This window comes from Hippoglossus stenolepis, chromosome 19 (assembly GCF_022539355.2).
Source record: "Hippoglossus stenolepis isolate QCI-W04-F060 chromosome 19, HSTE1.2, whole genome shotgun sequence".
NCBI lineage: Eukaryota > Metazoa > Chordata > Actinopteri > Pleuronectiformes > Pleuronectidae > Hippoglossus > Hippoglossus stenolepis.
The window spans coordinates 16740596-16755896 of NC_061501.1; the positions used below are offsets into that span (position 1 = coordinate 16740596).

Genomic DNA, 15301 nt, shown 5'->3' on the forward strand with positions numbered 1-15301 from the left:
CCTGATATCTGTGGTTTATCTGTTTTCTAAATCCTAAATCCACCCAACAGCGCCTCTGAAAATCAATGTGAATAACCAACACAACAGAACTACTGCTTAATGGACTTTGAAGTGTTATTAGCTCGTTAGTGTAGTGTTTCTAATTACATCATTTACTAATGTGGATATGTAGAAGGTACATTTTGTGGAATCATGGCGCAGAAACCAGGTAAAATGAGGACCTGTAAAGCAGGTAAATAATCCAGAATCCTGATTCCTGTGTCAAATTGAATACAGAGCTTCCAGTATTTAGGATTCCAGAATGTGGTGTCAAATGAGTGAAACCACTGAGCTCCACGGCTGCTCAGAGTCTGTTTGATGCGTCTATTTTAAGAACACGAGGTATCACTCTGCGCCTAATCTCTGTGGATTTTCTCCAGCGTTTACATTTGTTAGTGGATACAGACACACACACACACACACACACACACACACACACACACACACACACACACACACACACACAGAAGCCACATCACTCACATCCTATCACATGCATGTCACAGCCCAAAGAGCCGATCGATATTCAACGTCAATACACCATATTAATTCATATACTATGCTGTGATGGCTCCGGTCAGATGCCCGGCCTGTATGGAATATCTATAGTCACGGTTTAGTTACTGACCAGAATCAATAATTTAATGGGAGTTTAAATCAAGGCGACTGGCTCCAGTTAACTGTGAAGCTCGCTGCCTGCGCATGCTTGTATTGGCCTGAACTGGTTTTACAGCCTTGTGCAGTGTTTGTGTAGTTAAACACCACAATGTGAGCAGCAGTAATAAAGAGAGTAAACATCATGTAGCCCCTCGCATGCATTATTTAATAGGAGCTGTTCTCAGATCTGAATTGAGAGGAATCAGAAGGTGAAATTCATCCAGTTACGTAATCTGATTCTCCTCTGTAGTTGTTATTGTTATGTCAATAAATCAGCCGGCCACATCTGGAATCTCGCCGCCGACAGATCGGGGCGTTTCTCACAAGGCGCACTGACAGTGACATGATGCTTTTTAGCATTAATACGAGAGATGAGATTTATTCTTCCAGTCAGCTGATGCCTAATCTCGTCAGTGGGGCTTCCAGGAACCCAGGGACGATGATGTCAGGGGTTCGATGGTAGATTTCACTCCTTGGATATTGTTTGGTTGTGTCAGTTGTGAGTTTGAGTGATTGACTTTCGTTTGGTTATCCTCATGGTTACAGGTGAACAAACTACAGCAATAGGAAATGTTCGGTTTGTTCTGACACAAAAGAAACAATAAAAAATGAGGCTGATATCAATGTTATCTTATTAACTAATTATTAAACTCGCCTGTCACATAGTTTGGGAGCTGATTCTAAAGCCACCAAGCCGAGTTCCAAACCGGAAATTTCAGATTTTATGTTCCTGTAAATTTAAAACACAAGATAATGACATCACATCAAAGGCTGTTCTCATGTATTTAGCACTAATTAGAACAACCAGTCACTACGTGTTTCTCATTTATTTTAGATATTTTTCCACTGGTTTAAAATAAAAACTCAGGATGTGTTTGTCTCCTTTTATACTGAAGATTAACGACGGTCATCTTTTACCCCTCCGCTCCACATGAGAAGTCTCTTTGGACTTGACAATGACCTGTTTGTCCACGATACAACTTGGACGTGTCTAAAGCATTTCCACGCTGACGCTCCGGTTTGTGGAGCAAAACAGAGAAACAGCCGCTGCCAGGAAGATAAGGGAGGGCTGGAGCCGGCCTCGGCATTTCCAGTGTGACCTAGATTGTGGATTGAATCCCGTCTAGTGCCGATAACAAAGGGAGTCCGGAAAATGTGGACATAAAATTTCCTCCGCTACACTATAGGTGTTGTTTTTAAAAGGGGCAGAGGTGACTTTATATTGACCTGAGCTGTGAATTTAGCTTTTGGTTTCATCCTCTCTCTCTCTCTCATGGTGTTTTGATGCTACAATGCTTTCTGCAAAGGCCATTGGGGACGCTGCATTATAGATGAGCCACTTGACTCTGCAGTTGTCAAACTGCAGATTAACCCCACTGCGAAGTTGGCTCTATATTCTCTTTGACATCGGCCCATACGAGCACCAGGCTGCTTTTTTTATTGCGGCCAGGAATGAAATAATCTCCATATGGCAAATACAAATCAAAAAATCGAATGAGCAAAAATTGACTCGGTAGACTTCAGAGGCAGATTCATGTTTTTATAAAGGCAAAGGTCTTAAAAACAGACTGTCTCAGACACCCTGTCGAGATAATTCCACTTGTGCACAATAGCTCTCCCCTCAGATCCCAGTGATTTCCTTCCAGTCGGACTCTGGGTGTGGTTCTGTTGGTCTGAGTAACGGCTGCAGCAGTCGAAGCCACAGTGTTTTTCTCCTGCCGACCTGCCCAGCTCTTGCTAAATGTTTACCCAGTGTAAATACAGTGTGGAATCATTTTTCTCCTGCTCCCTTGTACTTTGACCTCCACTGATTCGTTCAGACATGGCCGTTTTGACATGCCCTCTTTCTGTCTCTCTCTCTCCCTTTTCTCCTCTCTCCATTGCCCACACTAAGTGGTTAAAAGCCAAGGTAAGTCCGGTTTGTCACATGACCCATTTTGCTGTAATGTATTATTGATAGATGCCAGTAAAACCCATTCCACATGTGATTATTGTCGCCATTTCCCACCTTAGTTCCCATTAACCGACTCGTAGTCCTTTTAGTAAAAGAACCCACACACTCGAAGGAGTTGTAACACCCTCCCTGTCAGTTCCCCTCTGTGTACATGTTGTCATCTAATTTATGTGTTGTCCATAATTGTTCTGTATTTCATTTAGAATATTTATAGGCTTCCCAGACAGCTCGTATATGTTCTTAATGTGGTATAAATATCTCAGAATTTACAGTAATGCAAATCCAGGTGTTTTGCAAGACACCTAATTGTAACATGCCAGAGGTTTTTAACCCTAAAGATGGCTGCTGTCCACCAGTGTCACTATAGACTATAAGTCTCAGCTGACAATCATGACGTTTGGTCCATGTCCCATCTGCTAACATGGAGGAGGCTGGGTTTATGACCCAGCCAGTCTCCAGGGGGCGATTCAGACACTTTGGCTTTCAGGGAGCAGTCACGTCATCCATCTTTATATAAAGTCAATGGATGTGGCATTATACTATAACTCTGCAAAGGAGTTGTTATCTGGGCAGCCTGTAACATGTGATTCTCGTCATACGTGTCGTCCTCTTTCACGTGTCTCAAGTGATTAGTCTGTTTGAATAAAAAACATTTTCTTCTTTAAACCACAGCAACATGGAAACAATCAGGCAGTCAGAGGAGGAACACTATCGAGGACCAACCCGCCGACGCAGAAGCCGCCGAGTCCGCCCATGTCCGGGCGCGGCACGATCGGGTAAGATTTCCATTTTAGTGACCACGGAAGAAAGAACTATTCCTGTAATTATCAAATAATGAATGGAACAAAGACACAAGACTCATGTGGGGCTAATGTATTTTTTTTTCTGAATGCATGGTGAGGATAGTGAAGAAGCATTTCCCACTGAGCTTAGAGGTGTGGTTTGACAAATATTCTTGTAGTGGAAAAGAAATGGAGTCTGGGAACTTACCTGAACTTTAATCTGATAATGTTTGACGCCATGACAGTGATCATCTGATGCACAGCAGCAGTCTGTGACACTAATCGGATAATAATTCCAAGAGTAAACTCATGTCTGTGGCTCCCAGCATCCAGCTGTGTAAACTGATGGGATTTATGACGCTCCAGTGAATTCGCCCTCGTAGTTGTGATGGTTGGATTTACACAGAATTAGCATCATTTTTCTCTTTTGATTTGCGTTTTGTTTTCCATCCGCTGCAGCCGCAACACGTCCTACAAGACCCTGGAGCCGGTGAAGCCGCCCACAGTGCCCAACGACTACATGACCAGCCCAGCCCGAATAGGCGGCCAGCACAGCCCCGGGCGCACGGCGTCGCTCAACCAGAGGCAACGCACACACAGGTAGAAAAAAAGGAAAACCCAGAGTCATTCACACAAAAGCCTCTCGCTGTTTTTCTCCTTCTTTACAACTATAAATTCACTGCGTAACAATGTTCAGATAGACCACAGCACCGAGTGAAGAAACACGGGCACCTCATTAATTTTAATGAGATCACTGCATTGTCGCCTCAGAGGGCAAAGAAACGCAGCCTCATCCGGCAGAAAGAGGAAAGAACCCAGCTCGATATTTTTCTTTAAAAATCAATGATTGCAAAGGCCCAACGTCACCCAGCTTCCAGCACTGCACCAGCCACACAAATACTTAAAAGACGCTCGAGTTCAGAACATGAAGTGATTGTCACTGTGAGAACTTTCCACAGCTTATCTGACATATTGATCTTAAAATCAAACCAGTTCTCCTGGATTTTATTTCATCATCTCACTGTAACATTAAAGAACACGTCTCAACTGCACAGCGACCTGAAGTCATTACCTAAGTCTTTTGAAACCTAATGATATCCAATTTAAAGTGATTAGTAGGTAATTATAATAAAAACAACAGTAGTTGGAGCCTTAATACACAAAGAAACATTCTTCCTTGTAAAATACAAGAAACAAGCTCAGCTTCAAAACAAATTAGATTTTATTACAGAATTGAACCCAAAACTAGACATGTACAGAGTTGAAGAAGCAATGGTAGTAATGTAGACAAAAGAATATAAGTTAATAACCCAGAACTATAACTGAGCTACTAGTAGAATCCTCTTACAGCAACAAGGAGCAAAGTGTTGCTCATTAAAGACACTTTAAGTCCAGATACATTAAAAGTTTCAAATAAAGTATTGATCTAATAATTAATCTAATGAGGATATAAATGTGAGCAGATAATATGGAGTCGGGCTTGGCCTCATAATATTAGATCTAAGTCAAACCCTGTGGCCCCCTGCTGACACTATAATGTTGAAGTTATCCTCCTGCAGAACTGATTTAAAGTCTGTAAAAGCTGCAATGCAGATGCTGCACAGCTTTTAGACAGAGTAAAGGATTTTCTCTCATTATTCTGTGGATGTGAGTGGAATTATTATTCCAACTGCACTTTATAACTGAACATTGAATATGCACTGAGTGTTTCAATAATGTAAAAAAAAAAAAGCATTTTTCCCAAAATTACTCTTCTCTAAACTCAGCTGCTTGGTTAACGCCTCTTTCTCTCCTCTCCTGCACCACATCCAGAGTTTGTCTGACAAGCCTCAGAGAGTCTCTCACCGCCCCTCAAACACTGATATTAATATCTGTAAAAGCCCCTGATATAAAGGGCTGTTTCTCAAAAACAACTCCAAAGTCAACTTCAGCATTTAAAGACAACTCACACTCGGCTCTCGAGGTTTGTTCTGCCCCCAAAAAAAATTCTCCACGTGCTGAAAGCAAAGAGCTTTCGTCAAACGTGAGTTACGAGTGAGTGAAGTCGCCTCATTAGCTAAAGAGCTTATTATGCTGACTGTGATGCTCATAAATATTACATAACTTTTTTTTTTTCCTCCACCCTCAGTATGTTTGCACAAAGCTGCTCATTCACACGGGAGGCTTCTCTCGGTGCTGTTCCTGCTTTATCAATTAAAACCAAACTCCAGGTCTTTGTGTTGTTGTCGCTTCGCAGCCTTAAAAACAAACGAAGCCTGTCACACAAACGGCATCACAGTTACTCATCCGTGCTTTGAAGCCACTCTAATGTCCCTTTAACAAACCGGTGCCGTCCTCAGAGTCAGACTGCTCCTGCCCGGCTGCAGCTAATACTGCTGTGGCATCACTATTTGATTATACACTTGGCCGTGCTTATTCAGCTCGTCGGTCTCTGCCATCCTCGATTGAGGCTTAAATTCAATAACAGTGTCTCTGTGTTCCCGCTGCTCGATGCCTTATTGTTGTGATCTAATATCTTTCTGTGGGAGAGGTATCATTGTCATTGTCTTTAGGAGCGCGTGCTCACTGCAGCGTCCTGGTAATAGAATCTGTTCTGAAACGGTTTGTGTGAGGGTTGAATTCCTGCCTCAAACATCCTCTTCTCCCTCTTATGTCAAGTCAGAACATTTCTAAGCACATTTTACTTTTTTATGTTATAACACGTTTTGGTTTTTTGCTTTTACTTTGACCCTTTTAACAGAGAATGTACTTATTAGCTCCAAACTTTATTTTAAGTCAACCTGTGTGTTACAGACTCACAGATTGATTTATAAACAACTTCCTGTAGCAGGAGAGACGGAACTGGAGCTTCTTTTATTCCAGCATTTTAAAACAAAGAAGAAGCAAAAGCTGTGAAAGTTCATCAAGGGATTAGAATGGATAAATCCAAAACATGCAGGAGGGGGTTGAATTAAGACGTTGCACCGTGATATTGTTTGGCCTTTATCCCAAAAGATACTTTGCTTCCATCGCCACCGACATCCTTCAGAGGGGTGACCCCTGCTGTGTGTGCCTGGAGAGCCCCGGGGCTCCACTGACATGGATCACAGAGGAGAAGGGAGGAGAGGGGGATGATGGGGAAAGGGGATAAAGAGATGTGCAGGGAGGGGGGGGGAGGGGGGTTCAGTGGGATGGAAGGAATCAGAGGAGACGGGGGTGAGGGGTTTGGGAGGCCAACGGGGGAATCACTTTACAGCCGATGAGGAGATAAGAGGACGAGGTCGAGGCTCGGTGAGGGGTGAGAGGAAGGCAGGAGGATCAATGGAAGAGCAGGGATGAAAGAGGCAGAAGAGAGGAGAGGTGGGGCCGGAGCGTAAATGAGGATCGAGGCCAGAGAGAGTGAGAGCGGGAGGTGGTGGGGGGATTAAGTCACCAGGCCATTGATCTACAAGCCCTCGGGTCAAACACAGGGTGAAACAGCGCTCATACAGGCCACTGACACATGGAACATCCACATGTTCTACATCCTCACTGGGATGTATGGACAGGATCCAAGATTTCTAATGTGTTAAATAAATAATGTCAAGGTGATGGATTTGCTTCCATAGAATATCGTATGAGAATGTTTTGGATCTACAGTTATTAGCATATGGGGAAAAGATATTTATGATACATTCTGTTCGTCATTTTCAAATAACTCAAATATGAATATATGATTTTTAGGGCATTAATGAATAAATTGTCATGTCATAAAAATGTATAAGTTGTGAAAATATATAATTACAATGTGAAAATTTATATTTTACTTTCTTTCTTTTCTGTAACATTTTTTATTGATCATCTTATTAATAGATTTGTCGTATCAGCAATAATATCGAGTAATTTGTGAGGAAAACAGTGATTTTTACAGTCTTATCCTCTAAATAGGACAGAAACTCCGATGCAGTGGAGTCGATGCGTCTGTAGTTTTACCTCTGAGCAGGTTTGCCCTAAATAAAACGATGTCCTCTTTCTCTCCTCCGTCAGTGGAAGCAGCGGGGGCAGCAGCAGCAGGGAGAACAGCGGCAGCAGCGGGGTTGGCATTCCCATCGCAGTGCCTACACCCTCCATTCCCAGTTCTGGACCAGGTGAGCGTTGATAACAGCCCAGCGAGCAGCCACAGCCACTGTCTCTCTCTTCCTACTCGTATAAGGTCGGCACAGGATTGTTGCTCAAACAGCTTCAGGCATTTTGAAAAGCCTGCAATACAAAACCTGCCCCTCCCTGACGCACACAGCCACAGAAATTAGGTTTTGGAGTTTTTCTTTTTTTTATTATCCTTTCCCAGGCTCCAAACACCGGTTTTAAAATCCTGATGAGAGAAATATCCTGAAAGTAAAACCTGTTTTTTCCCTCAGAAACTCGTATCAGTTGAATTCTGGTCGCTTTCGACCTGATGAGGATGAGATAACGCTCTTTAAACACTGACAGGCAGTAATGACAACATGGGTCCGTGCTGTTTGCACAATGCACATACCTGTGTAGGCCTGAGCCTGTGCATCAAGTAAACCACAGACCATGTAACATCACATACTGCAGCTACGATAAGCTATTACTTTAAAAAATGCACTTAAATCTGGAGCATCCAATGTTTATTTATTTAAAAAATACAATATGCATGGATATATACGAACGGCCTGCACTACGGGACGGGGTGTAAATTTAATGGTGTATTTGCAGATTGTGAGACGACTCTACACAAATCCTATGTTTACCAGACAGGGATTATGCCGGCCCATTGTGTTCGAAGCACAGCTGATTCTCTATCCTACTGTGTAAATAGGCCAAGCTGTGTTAGGTCTGCTGCTTTACAGTGGAATAGTAAGACACACACACACATTCTCACACAGACACACACACACACACACACGCTGCAACACATATTACTGCATTACACACACGCCGGTGCTGTGAGGAAATGCTTTAGTTTGTGTGAACAGCTTTGCCTCAGTAATAAGGAGCAGGCCTGCAACACTTGGAGACTAACAACGGCTCTCCATTACAAGCCGGTCGCCATGGAAACACTGGATTCATACCACAGAGAAGTGTGTCAGAGTCGAAGTGCTCCCCGAGCCCCGAAGGGTTCCTGAGTAGAGCGATGTTATGTAACGGTGTAGAGGTGCGGCTGGTGGCGGCCGAGGTTCAGTATCAAACTAATGTAAACAAACTCCTTCCAGTCCCGCCCATGTTCGCTCCTCCCCCACCCCCACCTCCTCCTCCTGTACCTCCACCTGCTCCTCCCATGGCTGGGTTCGGTCCCCCAGCACCTCCTCCACCACCACCACTACCACCACCAGCACCCATAGGTGAGACTCCTCGAGACCTCGAGGCCACTCCCGTCGTCTCTGCTGCTTGGCGGGTGGAGAAATCAGCACGTCTGTTCTGATCTGCTCATGGTGGAGAGGGCACGAATGAGGGGGGTGTGGGTATTGATGGGGGGGGGGGGTCTGTTTGTACGCACTGCAAGTAAATCTCCTCTGGAGGAATAAAAAGTTTTAACTAAGACTGTAGAAAAAAAAGATGGACGACGTGTCTCCAGTTAATCCTGTTCTACAAAATAATTATAATAATAATCAAAACCATATTTAAAATCCGTAACCCTAAGAACTAAACCTAAAAAACAGAACCCATGTTCAAGAAAATTTGATTTAACTTTTACTTTGACTTTTTTGTTGAACTTTGATTTATGACCTATACTGCAGCCAACCACCACGGGGGCGATAAAGATGTTTTGGCTTCACTTTTATGGAGCCGTCATGTCGTCCATCTTTATTTACAGTCAATGGTAAAAACTACTTTTAATCTGCTTTCTACTAAAGTACTTTAAATTGATAAGTAGACACAGTTGCTAAAAAGCATTAATTAAGTAATGAAAAAACCTGTTTGCTTGTTTTGCAAACGCATATAAATTTAATTAAATAACATTATTAAGGTGATGAGGACAGATTCTCAGCCAATGAACTCGTTGCCCTGAACTCATCAGCCAAGACTTCCTGGTTGTTCGGCTCTGTGGCGTCTTGCAGTGTGAACAAACTGTATCAATGCTTCTGGCCCAGTTGAACTATTCTGTGGTTATTATAAAGAAATCTTGGGCTTTTATTTGTTATTTCCTGATCTTCAGTGTTGGTGGTTTCTGAACTTAATTCTGCATTTGTCCTATATCATCTAATAATGAAGTCTCATATCACCTAATTACTGCCTGCAGAACCTTGAACCTCATTTACATTTGATCCAAAGCTGCTGAATCACAAAATATCCAAACCTCATCAATCACATTCACAACTTGTGAAATCCTTCAAATGAGACACTTCACTGGCAGAATGGTATAAAGTTAGTTTACCTTTAAGGGCTATGAGACTTTTTTTTTAGCACAGGTAAAGTATGTCGCTCCTCAATTCTTTTATTGCTTTTCTTTTATTGCTTTACTTTTCTTTTATATATTATTAGTCTGTCAGAATGTGGAATTTTATTTCACACATTCAAACTTTTCAGATGAGCCGTTTTCAGACATGAGATCTGGAAACTTTCCTGAGGGGCTTTTTTTTGAGAAAGCAAAAGTCCGACTCCAGTGAACTTTAAAATCTCCAGCAGGACGATCACTTGAAACTCTGCAGATTCTTCCACAGGAAATCGATTCACGCTAACAGCTGTAATTACCTCGGCCGAATCTTCACTTCCTCTGGTCCCACCCATCCCTATCTGAGAGCAGGGCCTCCCCGGAGACGCTGTGCGATATCTAGAAATATGAACAGGAAATACTCGAGCAGACCCAGAGTTTAACCCCTTCTGTCCCTCACGCTGCCTTTCATGACCTTTTGTTTGCTACACGTGAACTCTCCCTGCATGAGTCGACGTTTTTAATCGTGTCCATGAAAAGAGTTTTAAAAGTTCTTCTGCTGAAACCTGGAGGATTAGTCTGTCCTGCTGCTGCTCTGATCTTTTTCCTGCCTCCTCACCTCCTCTGCTACATCTTTAAAGTCTTATAACCTCTCGGGAATCTGTGTTTTCCATTTTACCCTCATGAGATTTCTGTGGAACACTTTCACCAATTAACAATCTGTGCTGCTTCCTCTGATTCGTTATCGATTGTGTCTGCTCCGAAGGTGGGGGGGCTCTAATCAGTGTTAAAAAGCTCTCGTTATCTTTTAGCTGTTGATTCATGTTTTTGGTGCTTTTTGTTTTCTCACCCCCTCTCTTCCCCCTCTCCGTCTCCTCTGTCTAACCCCCCCTTCCCTCCTCGGTTCTTCCTCTCTTTCTTCCCTGGGTGTTTGTAGTGGTGGCCCCTGGGCCTGGTCTGGGCCCCGCTCCCATGTCCCAGTTTGGAACCATCTCGCGGCAGATCTCGCGGCACAACCCCTCCAACTCCTCTGTCTCTATGGTTTCGGCCACGGGCACCTACCGCCGGGCGCCGTCGGTCACTTCCCAGTTCTCCTTGCAGCAGCAGCAGCAACTACAGCAGCAGCAACTACAACTACAGCAGCAGCAGCAGCAGCAACAGCAGCAACAGCAGCAGCCTCATATAAACGGAGGCACTCCTGGCTATGGTCAGAACTCAAGTAAGGCCCTTCTGTCTCCAGTCCCAGCCTGATTCACACGCTCTTCCAAATTATACACCGTTACAAACCAAGGACAGATAACGTCTGTAGCCACGGACCAAGTTTTCTGAAGGTCAAGCTTGAATTATTGACGTTTCCCTTCAGTCTGAAAGTGCAGGTTAAGGCCTTTTCTATCTAACCGAGGGACGTCTTCAGTATTCATGCAGGACACGTCGCCCTCGAGTTCCACAGCAGATAAAATGCAGACAATCGATGTTTGCTCTCAAGCAACAGTCGGCATTTGGCATCATGTAGATAAAGTTTGACGTGTAGATGTATTTATATTAGGGAGTAAAAAAGTTTTGAAAGAATGAGGCGATGATTCCTTAGATGTCGTTATCAAACCCTTATGACAATGAAATGTATTTGAGGAGAAGACTGAAAGATTCGTGAGTTAAATGACCTTTAAACTTGCAGGAGGATTTTATCTTCTTGAAGAATTTGGTGTATAAATCACATTTGCACCTGGTTGAGATCGGATCACAGTGCGAGCCAGACAGCGTCCAGATGTGGACGATCGCGTTCAGTTAATCGTCAGTTCATTGTGTGTTTGCACCTTGAACTTCTCCCGATCCAGATGTGGGTCAGCTACAGATCGCACAGTAAATTCTCAGCTTTTTGAATGTGGCGACACGACGAACCTCAAATTAGTGGCATTGGTTTTAATTAGATCCGGGGAAAAGTCTATAGAAATGTAAAATAAGAATTCAAAGTAAAAACAATGGGAGTTGAGCAGCCTCGTCTGGCACATTTCAGGCAAACAGTGCCCCCTTCTGGCTGCTGATCATAAAGCCACGGTGACAGATAATTAATCTGCGGTTGATCCTCTGACCTCAGTGATCCCAGATCCGGTGTGAAAGCTCATCAGTCAGAGACCACATCACACATGTCAGTCGTACCAGAGATGCTGCAGACATGTGATTGTCATTATTTCAGTCACTGGTTATGTTTTAGTCCGTCAGTCCGTCTCGTTCTGTTTGTTGGTGCGAGCTCTCGTTTCCTCGGTGGGTTTCTTTAGTCTCTGTTTGCTTTAACGTTCTTCTGTACGATCTTGGTGACTGACGGGCTTTCTCTCTCTCTCTTTATGTTTTTTTTATCCTTTCTTTCTCTGTCTCTTCTTCTTTCGCCGGCTTTCAGTGTCTATCGCTCCTCCTCCTCCCCCCATGCCCCAGCTGACTCCACAGATACCTCTGACTGGCTTTGTGGCCAGGATGCAGGAGAGCAGTAAGTGAAGAGGAACTGAGTCGTACTTTCCTTTTTATCTGCGCCAGCGATTCCCATCACCCAGCATGCATCGTGTCTGTCCATCCTTTCCCCTCTTGTCTGTTCAGATCAATGACGACCGACCTCAGCAGCAGACTTTGCTGCTTTGACAGTTTTGTTTATAGAATGTGACCTTTTAAAAATACATTTTTATGTAGATATTTAGGTGATCTAGTTTATGTCTTATAATCTAGAGCTCATATCTCCGCCAAGGCCCAACAGTCCCCTGATGAAAATTCAGTAGATCTGGATTTTTACGTGGATCTGCACCAAGTTGCACGCTCATAAATATCAGTCTCCAAAAATGACAGATTCTTTTCACCAAGATCCTGAAAAAATTTCACGATGTTACAGAAAGTGAACAGAACATTCTTGGCTCTGCCCCCTGATCTGGATCGATACCAACATTTTATGAGTTTGTTTCCTTGTAATCTGTTTAGTAATTTCTGCAGAATTCTGCAGCAGTGACAACAAACGCAGAAAAAAACCAAAGGTCACTGCAGGGCAGGGCCGGAGATGACTGGACTCTTTAGCTCCCCCTGCCGGTTTGAACCATGAAATACAGTCATGTTTCAAATCTGCAGTTCAGGATGTCAGTGCTGGACGTTTATTAACGAATGAGGTTTAAGGATTTATGGTTTTAGAGAAAACTTAACAACATGAAAGTGTAAAGTAAAGCCACCTATGTTAACTTTTTACAGCTTCTTCCTAAAACACTACATAGCATGACTGCATGTCAGATGAATGAAGTGTTGCTGGTTTAGATTCAAAGCCACAACCAGAAAATCACAATCATCATTTCATTGTGTGATGGACGTCCTAACGGTGATGCTTCCTGCTCGACCAATTTAATCTCCAGAAAAAACTGCATGTTTTATTAATCCTGCATGTTTCAGCCGCCGCCGGCTCCATCGCGGGCTCACGTTGAAGTGACCTCAAACAGGAAACTCCTCCGTCATCTCACTTTCTCCGCGTCTGTCCAACCAGTTGCAGATACTCCTACTCCTCCTCCCCCTCCGCCTCCGGATGACCTGCCCATGTTCGACGACTCCCCTCCCCCGCCACCGCCTCCGCCGGTGGATTACGAGGAGGAGGACGCCGCTGTGGTGCACTACAATGACCCCTACGCTGATGGAGACCCGCAGTGGGCCCCCAAGAACTACGTCGAGAAAGGTTGGTTCCTCCTCCCCTCAAGATGCCACATTTAAATCCACCAGATCGCACACACTCATAAGTACCAGTCCTCTTAATGTGCCTGATTGTTTCCATCACTATCCAAAACTTAACCATCCTGGCGGAGGTAAATATGGAGGACAAACGTATTTTCTTCCATTGGTTTCTCAACAAAAAACCCTTTTCTCTTTTCAGTTGTTGCCATCTACGACTACTGCCAGGACAAGGGCGACGAGCTGAGCTTCATGGAGGGCTCGATTATCTACGTCATCAAGAAGAACGACGACGGCTGGTACGAGGGCGTCAGCAACGGCGTCACCGGCCTGTTCCCCGGCAACTACGTGGAGTCCATCATGCACTACGCCGACTGACCCGGCAGCGACAGTACAGCCTATTTATTCAGTCATATCATAATCCACCGAGAGACAGACAGCAGCAATCCCCCCCGACTCCTGAGAAGCTTAGACGTAACTGTATGATTCCCCCCCCCATTTTTTGATATGACAGAATGTTCTTTCCCTGAATGATTGCAAATAAAATTTAAAGTAATATCTATTTAGTTTATTTTGGTGTTATATGGGCGGGTGGGGGACTTTTACGGAATATGTAAAAAAAAAAAAGAAACAAAAAGAAAAAGGTTTGGACTGCACGTGCTCTCGCAGGCTGAACTAACACAGACCAAGCTGAAGGATGTACACGCTGCCTGGACAAAGATTCTGTGTTTTAGGGCTTTTGACGGAGCAAATCAAATGTTAGTGTCATGTACGCACCCTCAGTTGAAGTGTTGGTTGTATATAACGTGAGCTGCAGCCACTTCCTGTGATGTAAGTTCAGTGAATGTCGACTATATGATAAGTTTTCGCCCCCGAGGGCCCATTTGTACGGGAAACGAACACAGACGGCGTGTCGATAATTTACAAATTTAAATACTGTAAAGAAAAAGAAAATTACTCCTCTTGGCGTTAAAGCATGCTCAGTTTAAAGAGATATAATGTAACCTTGAGTTTATTGCCATTATGCTTCCATTATATTGTGTATTCACCTTTTTTTTGTTTTTTTTATTCCACTGTTGTCACTGAACTTTTTCGACCCTGAAGTGAAATTTCAGGTCAAGTCTCACCTCTTAAAAAAAAACGCTCGTTTGCATTTGAAGCTAAAAAGTGAAATTTGCTCTGATGCTCATTTAGATCAAATCAAGAAATCACATTCCACAGTTTCTTTATGTCACATCACTGTCATGCATTAAAAACTAATCACAACAAGTCTGTGGGATCGTCAATAAGAAGAGCCGGCTCTGATAAGACCGTGGGGGGGCGTGCGGGCGGGGGGGAAAGGAAGGGGTGAGATTGTCGTGCCTAACACTGCCATGTGACAATTCAGACGTGATGTAGTCGACCAATAAACAACTCTAATACCTCCTCCGTCTTCTCAAAGCAACCACGACCTGCTCTGGGTTCCAGGGCTGTGTAAAATCCTCCGGGCGCCACAGGTTTACGCATTTATCTCTTTAGTCCAATCAGCCAATCAGCATTAGGTTTCACTCAGGTCTCCGAATCATCTTGATGACGTCGTTCTCTTTCCTGTTTTGCCCTCCAACGCTCGTCTAACATCTAACAGCTGAAGCCTTCATGTTTTACCCATTTGTGTTATTTCCAATTATTAAAGTGTTCCAGCTCGATTTCATGGGTAGAAACATTGAAATCTATCTCTGTCTGCCCTTCATTTGTACATATGAAATGATTGAAAAATTAATGTACAGTCTTTTATAATAAACAATTCTATGTACAACATGCACGTGTGGTCACTGCGAGGAAATGAAG

The 15301-nt window shown here is 43.6% G+C and overlaps 1 protein-coding gene across 10 annotated transcripts in view; it reads left to right on the top strand.

The window, feature by feature from the left end:
* abi1a (abl-interactor 1a) overlaps positions 1–15271 on the top strand; it is a 40515-nt gene extending 25244 nt beyond the window's left edge. The window contains exons 4-12 of one of the 10 annotated variants that reach the window (XM_035142472.2): positions 2591–2605; positions 3323–3426; positions 3892–4032; positions 7438–7538; positions 8628–8756; positions 10725–11006; positions 12183–12269; positions 13296–13481; positions 13677–15271. In XM_035142472.2, the coding sequence (XP_034998363.1) occupies positions 2591–2605; positions 3323–3426; positions 3892–4032; positions 7438–7538; positions 8628–8756; positions 10725–11006; positions 12183–12269; positions 13296–13481; positions 13677–13852 (1221 nt within the window). In that variant the 3' untranslated portion in view covers positions 13853–15271. The remainder of the gene's footprint in view (positions 1–2590; positions 2606–3322; positions 3427–3891; positions 4033–7437; positions 7539–8627; positions 8757–10724; positions 11007–12182; positions 12270–13295; positions 13482–13676) is intronic. The other 9 variants (XM_035142475.2, XM_035142474.2, XM_035142473.2 and 6 more) reach the window with 9 other exon arrangements.
* The last annotated feature ends 30 nt before the right edge of the window (positions 15272–15301 follow it).